The sequence below is a fragment of the Lepidochelys kempii genome, chromosome 3 (genome assembly GCF_965140285.1).
Source record: "Lepidochelys kempii isolate rLepKem1 chromosome 3, rLepKem1.hap1, whole genome shotgun sequence".
NCBI classification, from domain to species: domain Eukaryota; kingdom Metazoa; phylum Chordata; order Testudines; family Cheloniidae; genus Lepidochelys; species Lepidochelys kempii.
This window is the reverse complement of record NC_136382.1, coordinates 107,090,509-107,116,440: the sequence shown is the minus strand read 5'-3', so window position 1 is coordinate 107,116,440 and position 25,932 is coordinate 107,090,509. Positions and strand designations below refer to the sequence as shown.

The 25,932-nt window shown below is 39.4% G+C and overlaps 1 protein-coding gene across 14 annotated transcripts in view; it reads left to right on the top strand.

Annotated features, from left to right (window-relative positions):
- REPS1 (RALBP1 associated Eps domain containing 1) overlaps positions 1-25,932 on the top strand; it is a 106,929-nt gene that overhangs the window by 73,096 nt on the left and 7,901 nt on the right. For 9 of the 14 annotated variants that reach the window (XM_073337465.2, XM_073337464.2, XM_073337462.2 and 6 more), the window contains 6 exons: positions 5,666-5,746; positions 9,536-9,623; positions 11,558-11,656; positions 17,959-18,031; positions 20,834-20,952; positions 23,424-23,488. In XM_073337465.2, the coding sequence (XP_073193566.2) occupies positions 5,666-5,746; positions 9,536-9,623; positions 11,558-11,656; positions 17,959-18,031; positions 20,834-20,952; positions 23,424-23,488 (525 nt within the window). The remainder of the gene's footprint in view (positions 1-5,665; positions 5,747-9,535; positions 9,624-11,557; positions 11,657-17,958; positions 18,032-20,833; positions 20,953-23,423; positions 23,489-25,932) is intronic. The other 5 variants (XM_073337463.2, XM_073337470.2, XM_073337466.2 and 2 more) reach the window with 3 other exon arrangements.

Genomic DNA, 25,932 nt, shown 5'->3' with positions numbered 1-25,932 from the left:
CATATCCTAAATTCCCCCAGCCCCTCTTCTTACCCCACTGCCCACTCCCACATACCCCTTAATCCCCTCAAGGTCACCACCTCACCTTACATGTGAATCATTTCCAGGGTCCAGGCACCTAATTAGTGGAGCCACACCTGCGCAGTTCTACTAATTAGGTGGGTGGCCCTTCATTCTCTTGTGTGCGGCCGCCCAGGGTCCTTAGAGGGAACTATCTGCAGACCACCTGAATGTAGCTTGCAGACCACAGGTGGTCCACGAACCACAGTTTGAGAACTTCTGCTTTACTCCTTCCGGCTTTGTGCTTGGATCCTTGTTTTTATACTTGTTTTGCTGCACTTACCACTGCTAGCTTGGGAATACACATGAGGTACTGGCCTCAGCACATCTCATGAATTTCAGTTCCATGGTCTAACCTTTACTTTGGATATTAAGGACTTTGGCTTCTTCCTTCTTTAACTCAACAGATAAGTTGGTTCCCTCTCACTTGTTGCTTTAAAAGGTCTTTATCCTCTAGCTTGGTGCTCTGGAAAATCCAAAACTTTCCTCCCAGACTGAGCACTTATTCATTCTGAAGTTTTATTTTTTGTGACTTCCTTTTCTGTCTCAAGATTTTGACTGTATACTCAATCCCTTGAGAATTCTGAGGCAATTATTTAATGGATGAGCAGGTTATTGCATCTTCTAACTGGGTGATGGGAATGCTGTTCAGTGGTGTCACATGTGGCTACATATGTACCTTGAGTACAAAGGCATTATGGGGAACAACTCTGGCTTTTCTAGAAACAATCCCTCAGAGCCAAACACTTAAGTATGGCTTGATGCCAGAAGGCAACTACTTAGACCTGTTATGAATGTTGGATCTCCTGGCCACTTAGGTTTTCATAATACCTATGGCATGTTTCATCTGAAGACAACTTAGTAGATTCTGAAATCCCAGCAGAGGTCAGAGACTGTGTCCAGATGACATACCTTCATGTTTGTGTTTGCTTTAGTAGCAGTCTAGAAAGCCCATGCAGAGTGACTCCACACCCAGGAAACTTTCTCTCTCCATGAACAGGAGATATTTTCTAGAAATGAGATCAAAGATGTTTGGAGACCTGTTAATCAAAAGGCGGTTCTGGTTTAAACAATCAAACATGTAGCTTAAAAACGGCCATGGGTCTTCTGACAGTGACCAATGCCAGATGCTTCAGAGGCAACAAACAAACGGGGCAATTTATCAATTGTTCCACCTACTGTCATCTAATCCCATTTTTCCTCAAGATGTGTGGGAAGGTACTGGGTCACATTTCCTGGGCCACTAAAATGTGGGCAAGAGTGAGTTCTGTCCAATAAGACATTCCTCATTGCCATGTATCAAGTGGCAAAGGAACACTCTTATGGACTGATGGCAATCCTGGTAAATCCTCATTGAGTGGTTTCTAGTTCAGGAAGTGGTGCATCAGATTTTCTTTTAATGGAAAACACAAGAGGTGAAGTTCTTCCTCTCACATGAGCAAGAAGATAATATTCTTCTGCCTCTGGTATGGAGAAGAGTCCAATTTGACTGGTCACATTTTTTTCTTTCCATTGGGAAAAGGAGGATCCTCTATGCCCTTCAGTTAGTTCCTGTGGAAACAAGTGTCCTAGCAAAGTTCAGGAGGAACAAAAGTTATCTGAATAACCCCAAACTGACCAGACAAGTATGATTCTTAACTCATTTGCAAGCGGTCAAAGCCCATTCTGTCAGACTGAGGTTCTCCCCTCAATTATTGCTCCCAGTCAGGACACCTCATTCTATTCCAGTGTAGGAGCCCTTTCCAGAACAGATTGGCTCCTACCCTGTTTAGAGCTCTACAGGCATGGTACATAAGAACAGCCATACTGGGTCAGACCAAAGGTCCATCAAGCCCAGCATCCAGTCCTCTGACAGTGGCCAATGGCAGGTGCCCCAAAGGGAATGGACAGACAGGTTATCAAGTAATCCATGCCCTGTCACCCAATCCCAGCTTCTGGCAAACAGGGGCTAGGGACACCAATCTTGCCCATTCTGGCTAATAGCCATTGATGGACCTAACTTCAAAAAATCTATCTAGCTCCCTTTTGAACCCCGTTATAGTATTGGCCTTCACAACACCCTCAGGCAAGCAGTTTTCCAGAGGTTGACAGTGCATTGTGTGAAAAAATACTTGTTTGTTTTAAACCTGCTACCTATTAATTTCATTTGGTGGCCCCTTGTTCTTGTATTATGAGAAGGAGTAAATAACACTTCCTTATTTACTTTCTCTATACTACTCATGATTTTATAGACCTCTATCATATCCCCCCACTTAGTTGCCTGTTTTCCAAGCTGAAAAGTCCCAGACTTATTAGTCTCTCCTCATACAGAAGCTGTTCTATCCTGTAATCACTTTTGTTGCCCTTTTCTGAACCTTTTCCAATTCCAATATATCTTTTTTGAGATGGGGCGACCACTTCTGCACGCAGTATTCAAGGTGTGGGCATACCATGGAGGCAATATGATATTTTCTGTCTTATTATCTATCCCTTTCTTGATGATTCACAACGTTCTGTTCGCTTTCTTGACTGCCACTGCACGTTGAGTGGATGATTTCAGAGAACTATCCACAATGACTTCAAGATCTTTCTTGAGTGGTAACAGCTAATTTAAACCTCATGATTGTGTATGTATAGTTAGGATTATGTTTTCCAGTGTGCATTATTTTGCATTATGGTGTCTCAAAAGTACCATCTAAAGGCCTCTCGTGGCTTCAGAACCCATCTGTAAGAAGAAATTGCAGTTAAGTGAAAAAACATTTGCAGTGGGGTACAAATGGGCCCACATGAACAACTTCATTTGGCCTATGCAAAATACTTCAACAGTCAAAATGTGATTGTCTGTACTAGGATACTCAAGAAGTTCAATCCAAATTAACTAAAGGTGTGAATCTAAAGTGGATTAAACTTTACATTTTTGAATAAAGAAACAAAATTAACTAACCTAAATTAAGGCCACTTTAAGTCTGAATGAGAGTTTCAACACAAATTTTATGCAGTTTAATCCACTTTAGATTCACACCTTTAGTTAATTTTGGATTAATTTTCCTCAGTGTCCCAATGTAGACATGGCCTCTGTGCTCTAGCTATGTTCATTTGGCTGCCCTTTCAGCCTTTTATAAACTAGTCTTAAATAGATCATTTGAAAGATCCTTTTGCAACACTTTATTGAGAAGCTGCTGGTGTCAGGATCTTCATATATTCTTGACAAAGCTGACACAGGTTCTCTTTTAAGCCAGTTGGTAGATGTGAACCCAGGTTCCTTATATAAAGGCATTTTCTTGGTGGTAATGACTTCATATTGTAGAGTGAGCTTCAGGCGCTAATGGCCTACCTTCTGGGGTGTTTCATACGGTTGTGGACTCAGCCGTCTCCAAGTTGATGTTGGAATTCCACCTTACTGAGTCTATTGTATTGCCAACATTCTTCCCATGCCTACTGCATTTCCATCTCCTTGAGGTCTTTTTCCATACTCTTGACGTAAAAAGGTTCTTAGAGGTTCTGGTAGGAGTGGACACAATTTGAAGTAGGATCCAACAGCTCTTTATATAGGATCCTATAGTGATGGGATTGCCCATAGAATTTGTGCTTTAAGCAAGGTGTGTTGACTTTGAGCATTATTCCAATGGGGTCGGAATGGCTGAGGCCTTGTCTACACTGCAGGCAAAAGTTGATCTAAGCTACGCAATTTGAGTTGCATGAATAGTGTAACTCAAGTCGAGGTAGCTTAGATCTGCTTACCACGGGATCCACGCTATGCGATCTCAATGGGAGACACTCTCCAATCAATTTCCCTTACTCTTCTCAATCCAGTGGAGTACTGAAGTCGATGGGAGAGCAATCTGCGGTCAGTTTAGCGGATCTTCACTAGCCCTGCTAAATCGACCACCGATGCCTTGATCGCCACACGTGGATCCCCCAGTAAGTGTAGACAAACCCACATTCTTCTGTGCTCAGAGATAAAAACAAAACATTAATACCCTAAGGAGTTCTGCCTGTCTGGCACTTGGGAGCTGAGATCCAAGAATGAGTGTCATGCACTATGTCTTTCAGGAAGTATAATTATAAGGTGAGCAATCTAACGTAGGATCTTATGGTTCAGCATACAGGTATATCTGTGCTAATACCCATATTTGATATGTCGGTATATGTCCATAAGAGATGGAAGAACTAGCATTGCTTTAGGTTGTAACATAGATACTTCGAGTCTTAATTGCTCATAAAATACTGGCGTAATATGTCTCAAATGGATTATTCCTATAAATTGAAAGTTGAAGTTTGGAGTATAAGGGCTTATCTATACATGGAGTTATTAAGGAATAGCTGTCCAAAAATGACTATTCCTGAATATCTCCATGTTTGGACAGTTATTTCAGAATAAGTGTGTCTTGCTCCTGTTTTGCTTGATTACTTTTAAAGTGGGTTAAGATACAGAGGAACCTAACACACTTATTCCGCAATAAATGTTTCTACACTTGGAGTTGTTCCTGAATAGCTCCATTTGCAGACAAATCCCTAAATAATGGCTGGGTGTTAGGCAATGCATGAGTATGGTTGGGCTCAACTCTTTAAATACTATTTTCTTTTCTGTATATTCTGGAAATGTTCCATTTTTGTAGGAATTGGACAATGGAATATATTATTTCAATGTGGATACTAACACCATTTGGTAAAAAATAAATCTTTACTGTACGTTTATCCCAAAAAGCTTCTGATCCGGTGTTTGAAATGAAATTTGACTAATATTTACTCGCCATTCTACTAATTACAAGATATGTAACTCATTCAGCATTCTTCTTGCAAAGAGTAATCTTATCTTTGATTCTCAATTGCTCCGGTTGCTGCTGCATTTTTTTTTCCAAGCATGAGGACCTTGTTTGGCAAATATGTATTGTAATATAGCATGGCCCATATGTTGTAGAACTGATCAGAGGTTGACTTGTTGTTGGTTGATAAACTCAAATGTGTTTGAACTCTTTAATTGCTTGCATTGTTTGTTATAATTTAAAAACTTATGCACTTTTGTAAAAAAAAAAAAAATAAAAGGTGCTCATGCAGAGTAGAATCATTTCTCAGGGGGTTCACTGGCAAGTCAAAGGATTGTTTTAATTAGAATATTCTATGCTCAATTCAGTATGTCAGCTGACTTTTGTGAGAGTGCTAGAAACACTAAATGTTAAACACTTTTTTGGTTTTGCCAGTATATAAACATGAGAAGCCTCTGCATAGGATTTATAGTTATGAATATGTACAAGATGTGGCACCACTTCTGTTTTTACAGAATCTGAATGTTTTAACCATTTCTCTATCTTGTATGTATATCAACAGTTTGCATATTTCTTTCACATAAAAAGCTTCTAAATTGTGTGCATATCTACATTTTCAGTGTGGTGCACACAATTCTGATCAAAACTTTAGAGAAAGGTAATACTTTTGGTTGTATATCAATGTCATATTGAAACTGTGAAATAGTCCCTTAATGTATGTTGTTTGTTCCAAGTCAAGCCAATATGATACACAAACACCCTCCAGTGCAACCTCTGAACTACTATGCTAAATTTCTTCTCCAGTGATCTTTTACTCATCTTTCTCATTATGCTGACTTGTCTCTCCTCTGTCTGTTCAGCAGTGGGAGACATTTAGTGAACGCTCTTCAAGCTCACAAACTCTGACCCAATTTGATTCTAACATTGCACCAGCTGATCCTGTAAGTCAATCACTTAGCTTGCTTGTTTGAAATTAATTTTATTAACACTGAATTTCCATACATTGTGTTTTTAGCTATTATGCATGATTCTTGCTTGGTTGGGACTGGTGGCAGGCTTATTAATTTCGTCTGTGTATGATGGGAAGAGAGATTTCCTTTTTTTCCATTCACTCTTAATAGCTGAGTACAGCCAATGTTTTTCTTGATTTTGATGCAATAAAAGTGCTATCAAATCTGTGTAAGGAAATGATTTGTGACACTGATGGATGTGTACATTTTATTATGCTTTATTTAAGACTTTTTGAATGTAAACAAAATATAATCAATAGAGCCCCAGTGAACCAATAATCTTATTAAATCTTACAGCTATGTCACCCAAACTTGGATTTCAGCATAGCTCTCTTCTGTTTATGCCTTGTTGATGTTGTGCACATAAAGACTCATAACTGAGTTATACAGTTTATCTGAACATCCATATAAAACTTCATGTTCTTGTTGTATTCCAAAATTGGTGTGGTACTTCATAGTCATACATAATACTGCTATCAAGTTACTCTAGCAATAATACAACTGCGCTAATTGCAGCATTAGAAACTCTGCAGAAGTGCAGTGAATAGTGATTAATAGTTAACACCTTACTAGGTGTAGGGGCCAGTACATATCTTACTGTAGTAAATTTATTTAATTTCATAAAATCTTAGATTATATAAATTATTTTTAAAAATTTAATAACTCTGTAAGTCTGAGTTAATACCATTGTTGCTGATATATTTGTATTACAGTAGCATCTAGCTTTCCCAGCCACAGTCAGAGCTCCGCTGTGGTAGGCACTGTATAAATAGTTTCTATCCCAAAAAACTTAGTCCAAAAGCTTCCCTCAAATGTGTGATTTAAAAAAATCAAATTAAAACATCTGCCTTACAACTTAATGTAAACACACATGCCTTCTTTGTCTGTATATTTCTTTACACAACGCACAGTCATCCTGTGGGAACTCTTTACTAGAGGATGTTGTGAAGGCCAAGACTGTAACGGGGTTCAAAAAAGAACTAGATAAGTTCATGGAGGATAGGTCCATCAATGGTTATTAGCTAGGATGGGCAGGGATGCAAAACCATGCTCTGAAATATACCTAGTCTCTGTTTGCCAGAAGATGGGGATGGGTGACTGGGGATGGATTACTTGATGATTACGTGTTCTGTTCATTCCCTCTGAAACATCTGGCATTGGCCTTTGTCAGAAAATAGGATACTGGGCTAGATGGGCCATTCGTCTAACCGAATATGGCCGTTCTTATGTACTTATCCCTATTGCTCAGGGTAAACATAACTTATCTAAAGCTAATTACTCCTTCATGGAAGAATGTTAAATCACTTTACAACTATTAAATGCCTCCATTTCTTACAGTATACTTATTAGGAAATGCTTAACTAATCGAGAACTGTAGCTATTGCATTGCTTTGTTCAACTTGCATTGTAGTCAGTAACTTATTTTTAGCAATAATTAGCAAAAATGACAAGGAATCAACTGAGATGGGGAATATATTTTTTCTGTCCTGTGGATCATTTAACAGATTGATTTTTCTATATTGTGTCTATTAAATATTGGCTTAATCACCTTCTTAAAGTCTTGACATATACTTGACTTGAAATGTAACAAGCAGTATAAAGCAGTAACACTGCTTGGAAAAGTAGATTGTTATAGAATATTAGGCAGCTATGAAGCTTAGTTTTATTGCTAACATAACTACTTGAATCTTGAGGCAAGATGAAACCAATTTAATTTTGTACATATATTCTGCTACCAGAAGACCAAATACCAGCAAATCCAAGTTAGTGTTCGTATCACAGAAATCTTGGACAACGACACCACAGCACAGCGTTTAAAATACTGAAACTTGATGTGGCTTTCTCCTGCCTTTCAGAACCAGGGAGTCAGTTATCTGGAACATCCCTTAGTGACTGACTAAAGAGCAATCACAAAATTAACTTTCTTCAAAACCCTCTTTGCTGTAGGAGAACCGCTTGCTGGGCCAAAACGAAAAAAAAAAAGGGGCCAGGGAGCTTACATATGAGGAATAAGGAAGGGAGGAGTAATACTAAATTTATAGTTTGGGTTTGGGAAAGCTGACATTGCCTTTTCAAATACATCAGTAAAAAATAAAACTTGCCTTTTGTCACTGACATTCCCTTAACTAAGTTGGGCAACATTATATCAAGCTATTCTAAATTTAAATTACACAAGATTTTTGTAATAGCCATACTTCAGAGTACATATGGAACATTCAGAAGGACGGTTGATAGCTACAATAGAAGACTGATCTGTATATAAAAACTTCCATAGAAAGCATGATATCCTCTCAAACCATGTTCATGCCTAAAGATCTTTTAATGTTCATAGTGGTGGTTGAACTGTGGTAAGGAAGTGTTCTGTTTACATTTGCAGTATACATTTAAACTTTTTATCTTCCCAGTACTGGGCAGGTTAGTTTAAACAATGTAGAAATTACTCATGTTATATACATGTACTCGGCCTTGTGAAAATGAGCTAACTGAAACACAGTTTAAAGCGTGTTAATTTTTGCTTTCATTAATTTTCAAGAGCAGTTTTAAATTTAAGACTGTTCTCCTCCCAGATACATATGCATATTTGCCATTGCCTTCAGTGGGAGTTGAGCACTCTTGAGTGCAGAGCTTGGCTTTGGTGGGGATATGAGTGCGAAATCTGGTAGCCCTTTATAGAGCTTAGCCCATTTCATGTCTTAGCCCATTTCGTCTGACAGTGGCCATAGAAGTATTTCATATAGATAACTGTTGCTGACATTTAGAGCCACTATCTCTGTCTTTTGGTGGCATGTTAGACATCTCTTGAAGGGTATCTTAAAAAAGGCAAAATAGAACACAAGCTTCCATCATGCCTTGTAATATATTAATGGGCTCCTTGAAATAGTGTGAATTTTACTGTACAGTAGAATTTTTAGACTGTCAAGCCGTAAGAGTTTCCAGGATATTCTAATTTTACATTTTTGAAGCATCAGAAGTACATGGAGCACTCTGAAATGTCTACATCTAATGATCCTAATATTAAGCTTAAAAAGAAATAGAGTATTTCATAGCGTGGACTACATTTCATGTTTCATGGACATACAACACACCTGTGGCAACCAAGCCATTTGGTTATAGGGAAAGGTAATAATGGAAAGTATTTAAGGTATTTAGCTGTCTTTTGAGGCAGCTTAGCAGCTACAGACACAGCTAGTACAGTGTGACCAGCAGATATCTATGAAGTAGAGACCAAAGTTTGGAGACCACTGTAGAGAAGTCTAAATACCTGTACACTTGCACAGAGTTTAAGGATATTTGTTAAGGACAGTGTCCTATCTCTTTCTCTCCCCACCCCTCCCCCCCCCTCCCAAAAAAAAAGAAAGAAACCACGAGGAGTCCTTGTGGCACCTTGGAGACTAACAAATTTATTTGGGCATAAGCTTTCGTGGGCTGTAACCCACTTCATCAGATGCTTGTACCCAAATAAATTTGTTAGTCTCTAAGGTGCCACAAGGACTCCTCATTGTTTTTGCTGATACAGACTAACACGCTACCCCTCTGAAACCTGTTCTATCTCAGGGTTTTATATTGCCACCGATCACCATAGTATCAAGTTCATAGGAACTCAGTAAAAATGTTTGCTTATGAATATAAGCTTGGGAACTGCAACTGAATGCAGTCAAAAGCAGCTCTTAACAGAATCATTTTAAAGCAAACATAAAAACTTTTCTTCCTTCTCTGCAGGATACTGCTATTGTTCACCCAGTTCCCATTCGAATGACTCCAAGCAAAATCCACATGCAGGAAATGGAACTTAAAAGAACTGGAAGTGGTAAGCTATAGTCTTGTGCTAATTATGAAAGCAGCTGCTGTGTTCGTATAACATCTTACTGAATACTTACGTGGTGATGACTTTTAGAGCTCGATTTTCTTGCATAACAATTCTGCCTTGTGTCCTTGCACTTAGACAATAGTATCAGGGGCTGCAACCAGTATAACTATTCCAAGTGGTGGAGAACCTCATGAATTAGAGGAGCATTCTGACACAATGATTTAGAGGGTTTATTGTTGCTGTGAGAATTTCTCCATCTGCTTCTACGATAAGATTGTTTGGAGTAGATTGGAAGCATCAATATGCAGATCTGTGTCAGGAGTGGGAGAACTTTCCCAGATTTGCATGCTCAAGTTCTTGAGGTGCTTGAGGAGCTTTGGACTATGACTTGATACTTAGTCTGGTCAGTTCTATTTAGTAAAATAGAGATTTGGTCTGTTACTGCTGGAGGCTTTCATCTCATCCATTTGAAACCTGCTAGTCTTCCTCAACTTATTTCTATGCCCATTCTCCAACATCTCTTGATTCTGACAATCTTGCCATATTATTGCCCAGTGTCTAACCTTCATTTTTTTTGCTGGGTGAGGCGCATGGGCTCCTATAATGTGCTAACACTGTAAATTCTAGAGATTTCCAGATAGCGTCAGTAGCCAAGAGCATGTTCCTTTTGCATTTGTCAAGGGAGATGAAACATGCCTTTATGGTGCAAGTTTTGCCAATTTACTCATACCTGTTCACACCCTATTCACACTCTACATAGGGCTTCATTTGCACACCACTTGGAAACTGCATTTAGTACAGATAGCAATTGCCAGATTGTTTACCAGTACTCTTTATATGGGGTGCACTTCACCAGTGAATCATAAATTGATTGACATCCCATTTGTTTCCAAATGCAGTTCAGGTTATTAAGCTTTAACTGTAAAACCCATTGTGGTTTGGGTCTTGTGTATCTGAGATCACTTCTTTTTGCTGCACTCTGGGGTTTGTGATCATATGAGGCGCTTGAATTAATAGTCTGTAGGGGAAGACCCTTTAGTCTGGAATTTGCTTCTCCTTTGGGTCTGACATATAATGAATTTATTGACCTCCAGAGCATGTTGCAGAGCCTACTGTCCTATGATTTTCAGAAGAGTGGGGAAGTAAAGTGAGGGTTTTTTTGATGTGCATCAGTGAATATATCAATTTAGATTTTATTTTAGATTCATTTAGAACTTTTGACAAGGGCATTGTTTGTTTGTTTTTTTTGTTTTTTCTTAAAGGCATACTTGTCTGATGTCATGTCTTATACCAATGTACATTATTATGGTAGTGCCTAGAGGACATGGCCCCATTTTGCTAGGCACCGCGTAGATCTATAACAAATGGCCCCTGCCCCAAAGAGTATATAATCAAGGTAGGCGATCTATTGCAGGGACTTGCTTATGTCATGTTTGTATAGCGCCTAGCACAATGGGACCCATATTGTTAACTTAAAACCTAAAACTGCAATATTTTATAAACTTGACTGTAATTTTACAATATTACATAGAAGGACAAAACAAATGTCTGAAAGCATGTAAGGATACATACACTCAGGCATTTCACCACTGACTGACATAAGAAATGAATGTTTTATAAGATTATATGTATGGAAAAGTTATTAGATATATGCCTATTAACCGGTGCAATTATATACCAATATTGAAATGTAAAGTTTCAAAGTTTAATTTTTATTTATGAATTTAATAGTTTGTGTTTAAAATTATAGTGGTGTGGATAGTATCATTGTAGTTTACCCATCTCTAAAATTCCAGTCAAGTGCAAAATTTTGGTTTAGGGCTGAACTTTCATTAATGAAGACTTGGCCTCTGAGGAGAAGGATAGTTTCAGTGTATTTTGTATATCACTTAATCTTACATAAAAAGAATAGCAATAATTTTTTTTTCACCTAGATCTTGCTAATCCCACTAGCCCTCTACTTGTGAAACCACCTGACCTCTCAGAAGAAAATAATATGAGTTCATCAAAATTTGTAGCTGGAAATACAGTTGGTAAGTATCAAAGTATCTTTTAACCCAGTGGTGCCTAACCTATGGCCCACGGGCTGAACAAGACCCACCAGAGCATTTCATAAGACCCATGACCTGCTTCAACACAGTATACTAACGGCTGATTCATTAGTGTTTTGTTATGTTTACATCATTTTCATCTTCACAAAAGTATGTAGAATCTGTTTGGCTCACACAAGGTTGTGCTTAGGTTTATGTGGCTCTCCTGTGTAATTAGGTTGGTTACCACTGTTTTAACCCATTTATCACACTTCAAAGGAATGTCAACCTGAATTATTGTTCTTGATCTCTCCAGCTAATAAGAGCACAAACTGTTTCTGAAAAGCAAGAAACTTAGTAAAACAAATGTCCAGCATAGTATTTTGACTTAGGAAGTATCTTCCCATCTTAAAAAAAGATAAAGAGATAGGTAATAGCAGATAAAAATAGGTATAGCTTCTCTGGCTCCTTCATTGGAAGTATGCCAATTTATGCCATTTGAGGATCTAATCCAAAATCTGGTAAGAAATTAACTATTTTCCTGTTCTCAGCCATAATCCCAGAAATGTAAACTGGCTGCACTATTCTTTATCTCCAGCAGAAATAGCTTTAAGTAAAGCTTGATCCCACTCTTGTCTCAAAACCAAATAGCAACATATTTTCTGAAGATTAGAAAACTGTTGTATACCAAAGGGAGTGGAGGCATCTTCTGTCACTGTTTCAGTTCCTTTGAAAAATTGTGAGCCAAATACCACAATTCCTTGTGATTGACTTTTGACATTTTTTCTAGGTACAGTTAATTTGTCAACCCTCTGTTTACCCTGGTTGCAGTAATTTGGTTTTTAATATTCTCTACACAAATATATATATTGTACTGTACAGATTTAATTAGCCTGTTCTATGTAATCACACAGACTAGTCACAAATCAGATCTTAGTCTAAAGTATCTAATCTCTGGTTTTTATTCCTGAAACTGTTTTCCATTCACTTTGTTCATTATATTGTATAATTTCCTTCAGTAGAAATCAATACCTGACATTAGTCCTCTTGGATCCTTTGTCATGAAGTATGGGGGTAGCTTAAAACTATCACATGGCATCAGTTGGCAGAACATTCTGCAGCAGCCGTATAAGGCCGTCAATAGATCCCTTTTTTCAACAGCATTTCCCTTACTCTTGAACTCTATTTCAGTGGTATAGTTTTCTTTCTGGGTCACTTTTTTGGGCCCCTTCTCTCTTTCCCTGTCCCTTTTCCTGGTGCAGAGTGCCCAGACCTTACTCAGAAGTCTTCCAATATGGTGGAGAAAATGTACAATGACATGCTATCTTGTAGTAGGAGACTGCTGCTCCATTCAGGGCCTGAATTCTGAAAGGGCTCTTTCTGGTTCTCACTCCTTGTTAGAGCAGTCTGGCCCTGCAGACAAGTGAGACAAAAGTAATAGTGTGGAAAAGAAGGCAGGAGCCTGCAGCCACTAAACAGGAGAAGGCAAATGCCATGCCTCTTCTAATTCTATAATTCTCATCACGCTAGCCTGTATATATTTTATTTCAGCAATCTGCCAGCAACCCCTCTTGTACTGTTGTGTAGTCTTCTGCCCTACTGGGTAAATGTAGGCAAGTCAAAGGTCATTGAGCGGAGATGTTTTCTCAAGCCATGATATGGACAAGGTGCAGGTGGTGAGGAAATGAAGGCACCTGTTGACTTCTCTTGTCCAGAAGTTTCCAAAAAAAAAATATAAAAAGGAAAGCAAATACGTGAGAAATGGAAGAAGTATTTATGCACCATGATCCCCTATACAAGGAGAATTATCCAACTCCAAAAATCTGACCTAGCATCATATGGAAGGCTGTTAATTTCGCCCTATGGACAGAAAGGTCAGCTGCTTTCTTCAGGCTCAGTTTAGATAAGAGGATATTAATAAGGAAGTAGCTTCTTACCGCTAACCAAAAAGAGACTCCACTTTGCTTCTAAATCCATTTGTGGAGGATATAATTTAATAAATATTGGTATTTCCCAGCCAAAATAGTGCAGTTACATGAGTTTCAGTAAAGTGAATGCTTAAAAATCTCTTGCAGCCACTTCTAAGTTTAGAGTACTTCCTACCAAGGGTGAATTTCCCTCAGAAATCATTAAATCTGCAAAACAGATGTTTCTGAAGTGGAAGTAAGAGTCAAGCCTTTCCTTTTGTCCATGTTCTTAGCTAGTCTATGCTAGCTTGACGGAAGAAATTAAACACTGATTTAATCCAAGTTCAAGATGATAAAATGTCGAAAATATTGTGAACAAGATCAACTGTCTCTATTTTGTGGCAAACCTGTATGAATGCATTCTATTTTTCCCCTCAAGGGCTTAAAGGCATTGATATCAGTTACAAGGCTGTATCTGAGATTCTGTTTGTGGAAGACCAAAACACAAGCCAAAAGATCGGTATCCTCAGCCCAAATCAGTGCGTGGCTGCCTACTGGACAAATCTGAAAGTGGTGGAAATCATTATGCGGGGAGAGAAATTCTAGCATTCTACAGGGCCTTAATAGAAGTAAAAGGTCTTGCAACTCTGGATATACCAGGAAGAATTCTTCCTGTAACAGAAGAGGGTAGTGGAATAAAAGAAAATAGAGGTCACATTCCTCTTCAGTTAGTGGCCTGATGTTCTGCTGAAGTTGTCTGTCTCAAATCCAAGACCCTTCTCAAACACTGGAAGCCTATGCCTTTCCCAGGAGAAATTGCAAAATGCTATTACAAACAATTACATACAGAAAATAATTTGGAAGGTTATTCTAATCTGTATACCTCAAGAAACCAGTTAATGCCATGGAACTGACGGTCTCTAATACTGTGACACACAAAATGTGAGAGGGTCTCTTTAAGGATTTTTTCCTCATCATGGACTAACGGATGAGGAGGGGAATCAGGTAGTCCAGGAAGGTTACCTTATTCCTTTCTGATAATTTTATACAGCTGCCCATCACCATAGTCTCTGAGCACCTTGCATATGAAATCAATAGCAAGGTCCCTAGTGAACTTGGTGGAGCCAGTAGCTTGTCTCCCTTTTCAGTTTAAAAATTCTTGAGGACTTCATTTTGTTTAGTTTTTGGTTCATTTGTATGGTGGCTTTTTGGGCAGGGAGCGAGGAGGGAGTCATTTGGGTAGAAGGAAGTACTATTCTTGCTGTAGTAGGTAGATTTGTTCTAAGAGGAAAATTCTGCAGTTTCCTATGGACAATCGGATGGGACTTATCTGTCTTTGGAAGCTTGTTTCATAGCCAGATCTCCTTGACTGAGAGTGCTTTGCTCTTAGCTCTCAGGTGCTTCCTTCTGGGCTTTGTGGTCTGCATTTCCCTAGAGGGAGTGCAACTATCTCGGTGATTCACAGATCAGATTCAGTCTTTAATGTATCTGGGGCTTGAACCATAACCTTTGAAGATCAGAACCAAGACCTTAAACTAGTATCTGAAAATGACTGGGAGCCTGTGGAGGGACTCAAGCAAGGGTCTGATGTGCTCACGGAAGCCTAGACCATGGAGGTTCTTGTGCATTTTCACATTCAGCTTCAAATACAGTGAATTTCAGTAATCCTGTCTGGAAGTAATAAGTGCTTGGATCACTGTGACCAAGTCCACATTCAAGAGGAAGGGATGAAATTTCCCAACAAATAATAAGTGAAAAGATCTTTAGACACTACCATTACTTGGTCTTCTCTCTCTGCACAGGTTACTTGATTGTAGAGGGGGAAGAGGATAAACCCTTTCTTTAGAAAGCAGTAGCTGGAGAAGAGGTTGGCTTGCAGTCTGCCTAGCTACTTGAACTCCTCTGGAGCTGGAATTGCAGAGTCACTGCATGAGAAGAAGTGAACGCAAGTAATATTTGGAGCAAGGAGAAAATTCTTTTTTCCAGGTTTTATAAAAAAAAAAAAAATGCTAAGCAGTGCTGCATGAGAGAACCTTTCAGTAAGAAATTTTGAATCCATTACTTATTTAAATTAGGTTAAATTCTGGTTAAATCATGTAGGCTTTTGCTATTGGCTTTAAGAAATTCTAGAATCATCAGATGTAGGAGACATAGAAGATTTGCAGACCAGACTGCCATCCCAGGATATGCTGGAATACACTGGGGAATGGGATGGTTGGTTATGAAGAAGCTGGTGATCTGCACCTAGTAAACAGACCTCTAGAACGCAGCTTCTTTCCTCCCTGAACTGGCTGTTACCTACCTGAAAATAAAGTTGTTCTCTCTCTGGGAATACACTCCTGCAGTACTTCCCTTTTAGAAAGTTTTACTCAGACCAGTAGAAAACTAGCATTACTGACAGAATTAGGAAAAAATCTAAATTCTGAACAATGTGCAAGAGAGGACTTTTGCAGAGTTGTTTCCCCATCCTTGCAGGAGTTACTCACGCTCCTCCAGTGTCATCAAGGGAAGGGAAGTGAAGTACTGTTGCAATTAATTGTATAATGCCCAAATTGCCTTATCCAAACATATTTAGAAGAAACCATCCTATTACAAAAAAGTCCAGTAACTTTCTGTTGGAGTGATAAAGCCAGTTTCTTGCCCAGAGAGATTTACCATCCTTTACTAAGAGATGGTAAAGCTGACTTCTAGGGTGCTCAGGGCACTCTGCCTCCATATTAGCAGCAATATAAAGGTTTTAATTTTCCTTTCAATGAACATTTTTAAGGGTTCTAGAATATATTACTAGCCAGAGTTTGCCAGGAACTCCTGTTTTTTGGAGCTATACTGTAACCTTTTGTCCTGAGCTCCAGAGGTCTTGGATATAATGTGGGGCCTAAACATATTCTGTAGAGCCAAAACATTAGGTTTTCTTAAAGTCCTATTGAATCCATCCTGTTACTCAGCCAAGAATGCTTTTTAACTTACTCTTATTCGTGAAAGATACTATAGGAAATCCAGACCCATGCCAATGAGATAGGTGGGATTTTATTCTACATGCTTCCTGATAATTAAAGATGAGGAAACTTCTGTGTGTCATGGATCTCAGGGACCCAAATTGGTTTTTTGGCCAGAGAAATTCTAGATATGCATGAACTCTTCTAAATTAATACTGATGCTTTAAATGGTAGATGGAAAAAGATTTGAGCTATAAACAGGACATTGTGGATCTCTTTACCTGTTCTTCACCAGCTTCTTGACCTATGAGATTAATTTAGACTAACTTCATCCAACTGCATTTGTCAGTTACTTTGGCATCTCATGAACCAGTGTCACTGTATCACCTTCTTTTCAGGTTCTTGTGGTATTGACTCTTTTTTGGAAGCCCTTTGTGTCATAAGAGATTAATATATTCTGCCAAAGATACTAACTAACTCAAAAGGAGACTTCATTATCTGAGACTCAGTTTTCTTAGATGGGCATCCACTTTTCTGACTGCAATAACCTCAGGTCATAGCGAGTCTCATGCTGTAGTGATTATCGACTAAACCATGCTTCCCCAGAATGAAGCCGTGGTATGGGCTCATCTGAGATTCCCCTCAAGATGGTGATGGAATTCCACCTTAATGAGCCAGTTTTGCCAGTTTGTTCCACCTCCACATTCACGTGTGAGAGCCTTTCTGTCTGCTTGAGAAGTTTTTAGTGGTTCTACTCTGAGCTACTTAGATCCTAACAGTCAACCCAACTTGACAAATTCCCAAGGCAGTACTATCACGTAAGAGGATTGTATCTAAATATTTCTGTGGTTGCATCTCACATGGCTGCAAATTGGCTAGCCTAAAGCTGGAAACCCATGTCAAAGTTCATTCAGTCCAAGACATAGCTGCTGCCCTGCTCAGATACGTGTCAGGGCAGTTACATGGTACTGATCTCTATATGTCTTACAAAGGTTTTGATTGATTTGGCCTCTAAGAAGGAATTCTGCTTCAAGGCCTCCATCCTGCAAAAATTGTTCACAAAATAGAGGAATCTCTACTCGTTAACTGCTTGTTTTTGTCTTGTGATGTATTTTAAAAGGTTCTGAAGTGATAAGTCTGATTCTTAGGTCTTACTCAATCTTTTAAAAACAAAATACACCAACTAGTTCACATAGTTGGCATTGTCTTTTTTCTGCCAATGACTGTATTACTGTTAATTTCTTTGGGGACTTTCAGTTACTTTGACTCAGGGTTTAGAATCCTGCCCAGATGGTATCGTACAGGGAAGTACAACAGTAAGGTACATATTTCTTTTTTGGACTTGAAATCTTTTCTATTGCTGCTTAGGTAATATAACCTGTTGCTGTTTTTAGCATAATTAAATTTTGATAAATTAACACTACAAAAATGAAAATGAAATTTTGTACTTTCATTTTACCAGCAGATGGTTACAGCAGTTCAGACTCCTATACTTCAGATCCAGAACAGATTGGAAGCACTGTAACTCGGCAACGGTCAGTAGAGTAGTAACAGAAGAAATATTAAAGGTTATAAAACACACCTTCCCCCTCCCAAATGATCTTTCTGGCTGTTTAATAGCTAGCATTTGAAAGGGCAAATAAAGATTTATGGTGGCCATTATTTTAACAATCAAAAGTGGAGGCAACCTGTTCCCTAGTGTTATATGGGAGAAGTGTTATATGGGAGAAGTGTATCAGTCTGCCCTAAATATGTGTAAAATTTCTGGTGCAGCAGAACAATACTGCTTGATTAAAGTGGCAAGCCTAGAATTGGCTGGTCAGCTATTACTCCATGTTCGATCATGAGAACATTCTACTTCATATATAGGGTTCCTTTTGAAAAACAAGAATGCATAAGCAGTTGGTTGTCACCTAGCATACAGCCAGTTTCTTTGGTTTAGAAGTCTGCAGTGGTTATTTATAGATAAGTACTAAATATGGTTCTCTGGTTGCATCTCCAAGTGCTTTTGAGGATAGGAATAAAATTCAAAATGATCTGGACAAACTGGAGAAATGGGTCTGAAGTAAATAGGATGAAATTCAATAAGGACAAATGCAAAATACTCCATTTAGGAAGGAACAGTCAGGTGCACACAAACAAAATGGGAAATGACTGCCTAGGAAATAATACTGCAGAAAGGGATCTGGGGTCATAGTGGATCACAAGCTAAATATGAATCAACAGTGCAATACTGTTGCAAAAAAAGCAAACATCATTACGAGGTGTATTAGCAGGAGTTTTGTAAGCAAGACACGAGAAGTAATTCTTCCTCTCTGCTCTGCACTGATTAGGCCTCAACTGGAGTACTGTGTCCAGTTCTGGGCACCACATTTCAGGAAAGATGTGAACAAATTGGAGGAAGTCCAGATAATAGCAACAACAATTAAAGGTCTAGAAAACATGACCTATGAGAGAAGATTGAAATAATTGGGTTTGTTTAGTCTGAAGAGAAGACTGAGGCGGGACATAAGTTTTCAAGTACATAAAAGGTGGTTACAAGGAGGAGGGAAAGAATTGTTCTCGTTGTCCTATCCTCAGAGGTTAAGCAGCAATGGGCTTAAATTGCAGCAAGAGTGATTCAGGTTGGACATTAGGGAAAACTTCCTAACTGTCAGGGTTGTTAAGCACTGGAATAAATTACGTAGCAAGGTTGTGGAATCTCGGTCTGAGATTTTTAAGCGCAGGTTAGACAAACCTAGGGATGGTCTATATAATACTTAGTCCTGCCTTGAGTGCAGGGAACTGGATTAGATGATCTTGATAGGTCCCTTCTGGTCCTACTATTCTATGATTTACGAAATAAGAACATCATATATAAAAGAGGTTTTTAAAAGCCCTGAAAATCTAGGTGGGGGGGGGGGCAGCGCTTTGTACAGTAGGACTGGAAATCAACGTTGCTGTTTAACAGCATAGGATCAGTTTCAAAGTTATACCTTAAAACTAAAATAATTAGTGACTTCATGTAGTAAACATTATTAAAACTGTTTACAAACCCTTTTTGGTTATTTTATTAACTTGTAGTACAACAGGTGGGAAAGTGTTTTCCAGTGTTACTTAATTGCAAAGCTGATTCTTTGTCTACTTCTATATAAATCTTTACATTACTGAGATGGTGGTTTTTGTTGATGTAGCCATAGTCGCTTGAGGAGGTGATGTTGCTACACGGACAGGAAAAGCGCCTTCCGTCAGTGTAGGCTGCATCTACATTGCAGGGTTATGCTGACATGGCCTCTGTAGTATAGACTCACCCCCAAGTTTCTTTTTTAATTAAATGAGTGCACCAAAAGTACTCTAGACAAAAAATCTCATTCAGCTAGTACTACAGCAACATAAGACTTCATCTCTTTAACCTCATTCTGAGTTTGGGCTTATTTTGTTTTACATCAGATTCCCCCTAAATCAAGGGTTATCAAACTGGGGATTGTGACCTCTCGGGGTTGCGAGACCCCAAGTCTTGCTATGCCTCCAGCATTTATAAGAGGATTAAATGTTTAAAAAGTGTTTTTAATTTATAAAGGGAGTCATACTCAGAGGCTTGCTATGTGAAAGGCGTCACCAATACAAAAGTTTGAGAAGCACTGCCTAAAAGGTGTAAGTCTTTGCAGGATCTGCATTTGTGTTTGGATCTTGACATTACTAATATGTCTTGCTTCATACAAAATAACAAAATGCCCAAGGATAAGGGCAGTATTTCTCAAGATCCTAAACAAATGCACTAGGTAATAGAAACTTCAGATGGAAGAGCTAGCACTCACATCTGCAAACATACACTGAGACTTCCTCAGCTTGATCATGCTCAAGGCTGACTTGTATATGAGTGAGGCAGAACCACTGGAAATTCCGTTTTCTTTAACACCATCCCACTTAACAGTAGAAAGCAATTCCTATTCAGGCTATTGACAGAAACTTGCATGTTTGACAAAAGTCCTGATCATAATGGCTTCCAGTCTAGGTTGGATATTGCATACCTTCTCCTGAATTAACACTTGGGATGTCTACTGTCAGACGCTATAAGCTTCCACAAACGTTACAGTAGGTAATGAGTGCAATAAGGAGGGCTAATATGCATTTTGAAGAGAAAATAAAGGTATAAAAACAAGAAATTCAGTTATCAGAAGCAGGAAACACCAGTTTCTTGCTTTAAAAAGTAAATTTGGCTGGGGAAAAAGGAGCTGATGGCAGCTATTAATCTTGAAACAAGATTTCTTCATATAGATGTTTTGGGTTGCACTTTCCAATTGAATTTCTACGGTTCTGGGCGTCTAAGCCTCTACAGAGGTTTACTTGTTTTGCAGGTCACATTCAGGAACATCTCCAGACAACACGGCACCACCCCCACCTCCTCCTAGGCCTCATCCTTCACATTCTCGATCATCATCTTTAGATATGAACAGATCCTTTACAGTTACTCCAGGTAGGTACATTATATGTCCATGTGTTTGCTACTTTGTTTAGTACATATTTATCTTAACACTTTCTTCAGAGAAATTTTTTTAACTTTATTTTTAAATAGACAGCATTAGGTTTGAAGTGAAAGGCTGAAAGGGTTAAATCTGCTGATAGCTTTTATTAAAATGTAGACTCCCTTTTAAAGGAAAACAGTGGCTCAATCAACAACTTAATTAAAACAGTAAGTTCCTAAATAAAGTGTCAGTACATGAGGCAGTGTAGTCAAGTGGATAAACAAGAGCATGGGAGCCATGAACCCCAGTGACCCAAATGAGGACTCCACATTTCAAATTGAAAGTGCTCCAAATTCAAAAGTGCTCAAAAGTAGGAGTTTGTGACAGATGCAGATTCAGATGCAAAAGGATGGTAATAGATTTATAGCCTCAGAAGATTTTTACAGGTAACTTACTGTTTTATTGACAGAGATGCTGTCTTTATAATTTCAGCTCATGATCTTAAAGTACTGTACAAAGGTTTTTCTGCTGGGGAAAAAACTGAGGTGTAGAGAAGTTTACATAACAAACTAATGATGTGAGGAGTAGAACGCAGGTCTGATTCTCAGTCTCTTGCTCTGTGCTTTTGCCAATTTTGTGTTTGACCAAAGAGGCCACAGTATTGTAGCCTTCTCTGTAGTCATGGTTTGATTTAACCAGTTGCTCGCCCCAAGATGAGGGCTTACACCTACTTTAATCTGTGAGAGTTCAGCCCACAAGATTGACTATAGCAGAGAAGTTTATCAACAGAAGGGGGACCCCACGGTGCACAACAGAAGCTATCTAGTGCTCTTTCTACAATAATTTCTCTTAATAGTGTGACAGGGTCGGACCAGATGGCTACAGGAGAGTGATAGAAGGCAGATATTTTAGCCCCAGGTTAAGTATGTCCCTTTTCCCTGGGTAAGGTAACAGGGAAGGTTCCAGAACAGTCAGGAACTTTCTGGAAACAATTAAGGCAGACAGGCTGATTAGAACACCTGCAGCCAATCAAGAAGCTGCTAGAATCAATTAAGGCAGGCTAATCAGGGTACCTGGGTTTCAAAAAAGGAGCTCACTTCAGTTTGTGGTGTGTGTGCGAGGAGCTGGGAGCAAGAGGCGCAAGAAGCTGAGAGTGAGAAGGCGTACTACTGGAAGACTGAGAAGTACAAGCATTATCAGACATCGGGAGGAAGGTCCTGTGGTGAGAATAAAGAAGGTGTTGGGAGGAGGCCATGGCGAAATAGCCCAGGGAGTTGTAGCTGTCACACAGCTGTTGCAGGAGCCACTGTAGACAGCTGCAATCCACAGGGCCCTGGGATTTCCCTTCATCCCCCCAACTCCCTATTTGATACCAGAAGAGTTGAACTGGACTGTGGGTTCCACCAGAGGGGAAAGTCTCCACTAGGGGATTATTGTTCTTCCTTTCCCCATGCTGGCCAGTGATGAGGCTAACTGAGTGAATGGCAGATTTGAGCCACGAAAGTGGCCAAACTGAGGGCTGCTGTGAACCTCTGAGGTGAGAAAATCTGCCAATAAGCGCAGGACCCACCAACGCAGAGTAAGAACTTTGTCACAATAGCCAACCATACAATACACACTGCAGTCTGGTAAAGGAGACACCAATTCAGGACGTTTAATATTTGGATTACTCATATGTCTTGGTGAAAAACAAGTGTTAATCACCATCAGTGGTAGTCATGCTGATGTCTCTTCTCTCCTCCCCCCTTCTTCCTCCCCCTCCCCCACAAATAGGGGCACAGGCGAGGGTATAGCTTTTATGATGCGTTACACTGACAGCCACTGGACTTCATACATATTTAGGAAGCTTTTTACCCCTTTTCATTATTTGAATTTTCACTCCCCGCTGCTTTTGGGGTGCCTTGTTTTTCATAGGCTAATTCGTTAGTTCTCATACTCATTAACGTTTGTCATCTTATCACCATAGTAACAGCAACATTAAGGAAGTTTCTAACAGTTCACCCTGGCCACCAACAGTTACCTTGTGGTGTCAGCTAATCCCTAGTAGACATTATTATCCAAACTCAGCAATTATTTTTAAAACATCAGGATATCTCAAACAGAAACAAGCTTGACAGGCTTATCATCAATTTACTTATACTAACTTACCTTTGTAATATAGCTAACTCATCTTAAGGCCTAATTTGGCTATGCCTGAGACCTGTAGGCTGTATGTTGTGACATTAATTAATACTTATATTTTACCTCTGTATCTTAAATATAGCTGACACCTTTTATCCTTGGCTACAGTATAATTGTGGCATGTCACTCACTGAAAAACAGTCCTGGTTATGTTACCTTATGCGCAGATAACACGGCTTATTTTCATGTTAGCAGAGTGGAAAACTAAATACATGTTCATCATATTTGCAATGAGCATGTCCTAACATATGGAAATAGCCCTGTCATCCAACTGTCATTCAGAACCTATGTCTCTTCACAGGACAGCAACAAGCTGGAGTTGTTGCCTACCCTCCTGCAGTGCCTCCAAGACCACCACCCTCACAGGTGAAGTTGACTTACTCTGTGACAATTTTTAAAAAAATTAAATAGTGTATATAATTCTTTGCCCAAGTATAATCTTTCAGTCTGTTGAATTTTTAACTTTGCTTTAAAATATGTGCAGCAAGTAAGCACATAAGGCTGGTCTTTTGGAAACATTGGGGGGTATGAATGTGTACCAGAACTTTCAAGCCTAGGCTTCTGCCACCTTGCAGGGCTTCCCCAGAAAGATGAGGACCTGCTCCTAGGGAAGCAATGGACTAAACGGAGACCTGAAGTACTTTTCTCCTGAGGTCAGTGGGAAGTGTCTCTGGTCCAGGAGCCACATGGGAGGTGGGGAGCGGCAGAAACTTATGGACACCATCCCCAGAATAATTCCTGGGTAGCAGTACAGAAATATGCTATACAACTACTGGGCCGTGAGTTGGGGGGTGGTGAGACAGACCACCCCTTGGCAAAGGTCCCCTGTTCTTTGTGAACTCTCACCTGAAACCTGACTAACTCACTGCACCAAACATATGTCTGACAGGATACTTACCTTACATGTTGCTCTTCCTGGATATCTACAGAAAGCATGTAACTTGTCAAGACTCAAACTTATTGAGATGTATGTACGGGTAATGTCTGTGGAATAATGTATTTATCTAAAGTATGCTTTACGGACTCGGAGTAGAAATTAGTCACCTGAGTGTGTCTCGATGATCCATTCAAGCAAGAGGGAGTTGCTAATCAGTCCCTAGTCAGCTGGCTAGGCATTGCAAGGTTCTATTGTCGATCCTTGCCACATCCCAAAACAGTCAATGGAAAACCATGAGAGACCATGACAAACAATCAAAACCATTTAAAGGTAGAAAAGAAACTCTTCAACAAGGCAGGAATTCACCCGGCCTGTTTTCAGTATGACATAGAGCTTGTCTACACTACAGGTTACTTTGGTATACTTTACGTAACTCAGGAGTATGAATAATCCACATGTAAGTTGTATTAACCTAAGCACCGGTATAGACATTGCTATGTTGGCGGGAGAGCTTCTCCCACCAACATAGCTACTGCCTCTCACCGAGGCAGGAGTTAAGCTCTCCCGTCAGCTTAGAGCATTTCCACCACAAGTGCTGCATCAGTGCAGCTGCACTGCTGTAAGTGCTGTAGTATAGAGAAGGGCACTGTGGCTCCATCACTGAGGAAATCCCTTAAGGAGCAGGGAGCTTCCATGAAAGCGTTTATCCTGGTTCTGGTGAAATTCGCCAGCTTTGCAATGGGCTCAACTTTGAGGGGGCAGCCTACTTTATTATATATGAAAGGTAAATTGATAAGTGTAAACTCGGGTTTGCATTTAAGGATTCTGTTTCGTGTTGTAAGCAGTTACCATGATCACTTTCTCACTAGTTAAATCGTTATTCTTTCTTAAATAAACCAACTTTTGTTTTATTATAAGTGCTCACAAGTGTTGTATTGACAGTAGTGGTGGTTTAAGGTAAAACTGGTAAATTATGGTACACTGCACCTTTGATTGCAGAGCATCTGAAATTTCTGTGATCAGTCAATATTGGGCTGTATCACAGGGGAATGAGTCAGAGACTCAGGGATTGCAGTGCACATATTGTTAACCTGCCTGGCGAAGGAAGAGCTGTCACCATCAGGGAGCTGTCACCCAGCTACCATAAGAAAAGACTCTTTCTCATTGGAGGCAAGGGTAACAAAGGTGACTCATAGCTCTGGGTACCCTGAGAACCGTCACAGGTGGCATGTACAGTTTTAAGTGCTATGAAATTTTTGCTCACATTCATGTCCCCAGAACCTTGCTTTGCGGAAATTACTCACTTCCCTCTTCCTATTAGGGGAGTGCCTAAGTAACCATCTTAGGCAAAAGTGTGGGTTGACCCTGACTGGCTAAAACATTTTTTTAAAGCGTGTAGACAAGGGTTTACCACAAGTGCCAAGTGGTGTCTAAAAATGTGTTAAGATGTATTGGCTAACACATTTAAAATATCACCTATTCTTCTAGTGTTCACAGGGTCCCACTTAATACATGGAGTTTTGCAACTACCCCATGAAGTTTCTTGGTGACACAATACAAAGTCCTATTTAGTTAGCTGCAGGGGTTGCCTCATGGTTATAGCTAACATCAGGATCAAATATAACCTAAATATTTAAAATGGGTTCTATGTTAAATTCATGCTAGTTCACATCGGAATTTTTAATCAAAAAAACCCTGCCTTCATGCATAACCTTAATTTTAAAAACACAATTTAAAAACTTTTTGATGTGCACTTTGTCATGTTATTTATTAGCATGTCACAGTAGGAAAAGGTTTTATCTACTTTACTGCCAGCCACCCACTTTACTTTAAATATTAAAGTACATTAACCTTGAGACTGGGATAGAGGATGGAAGAAAAAGGGACTTCTCAGTTTGCCTTCCCCAAAGTGACAAGCTGCTCTTCTAGAAGT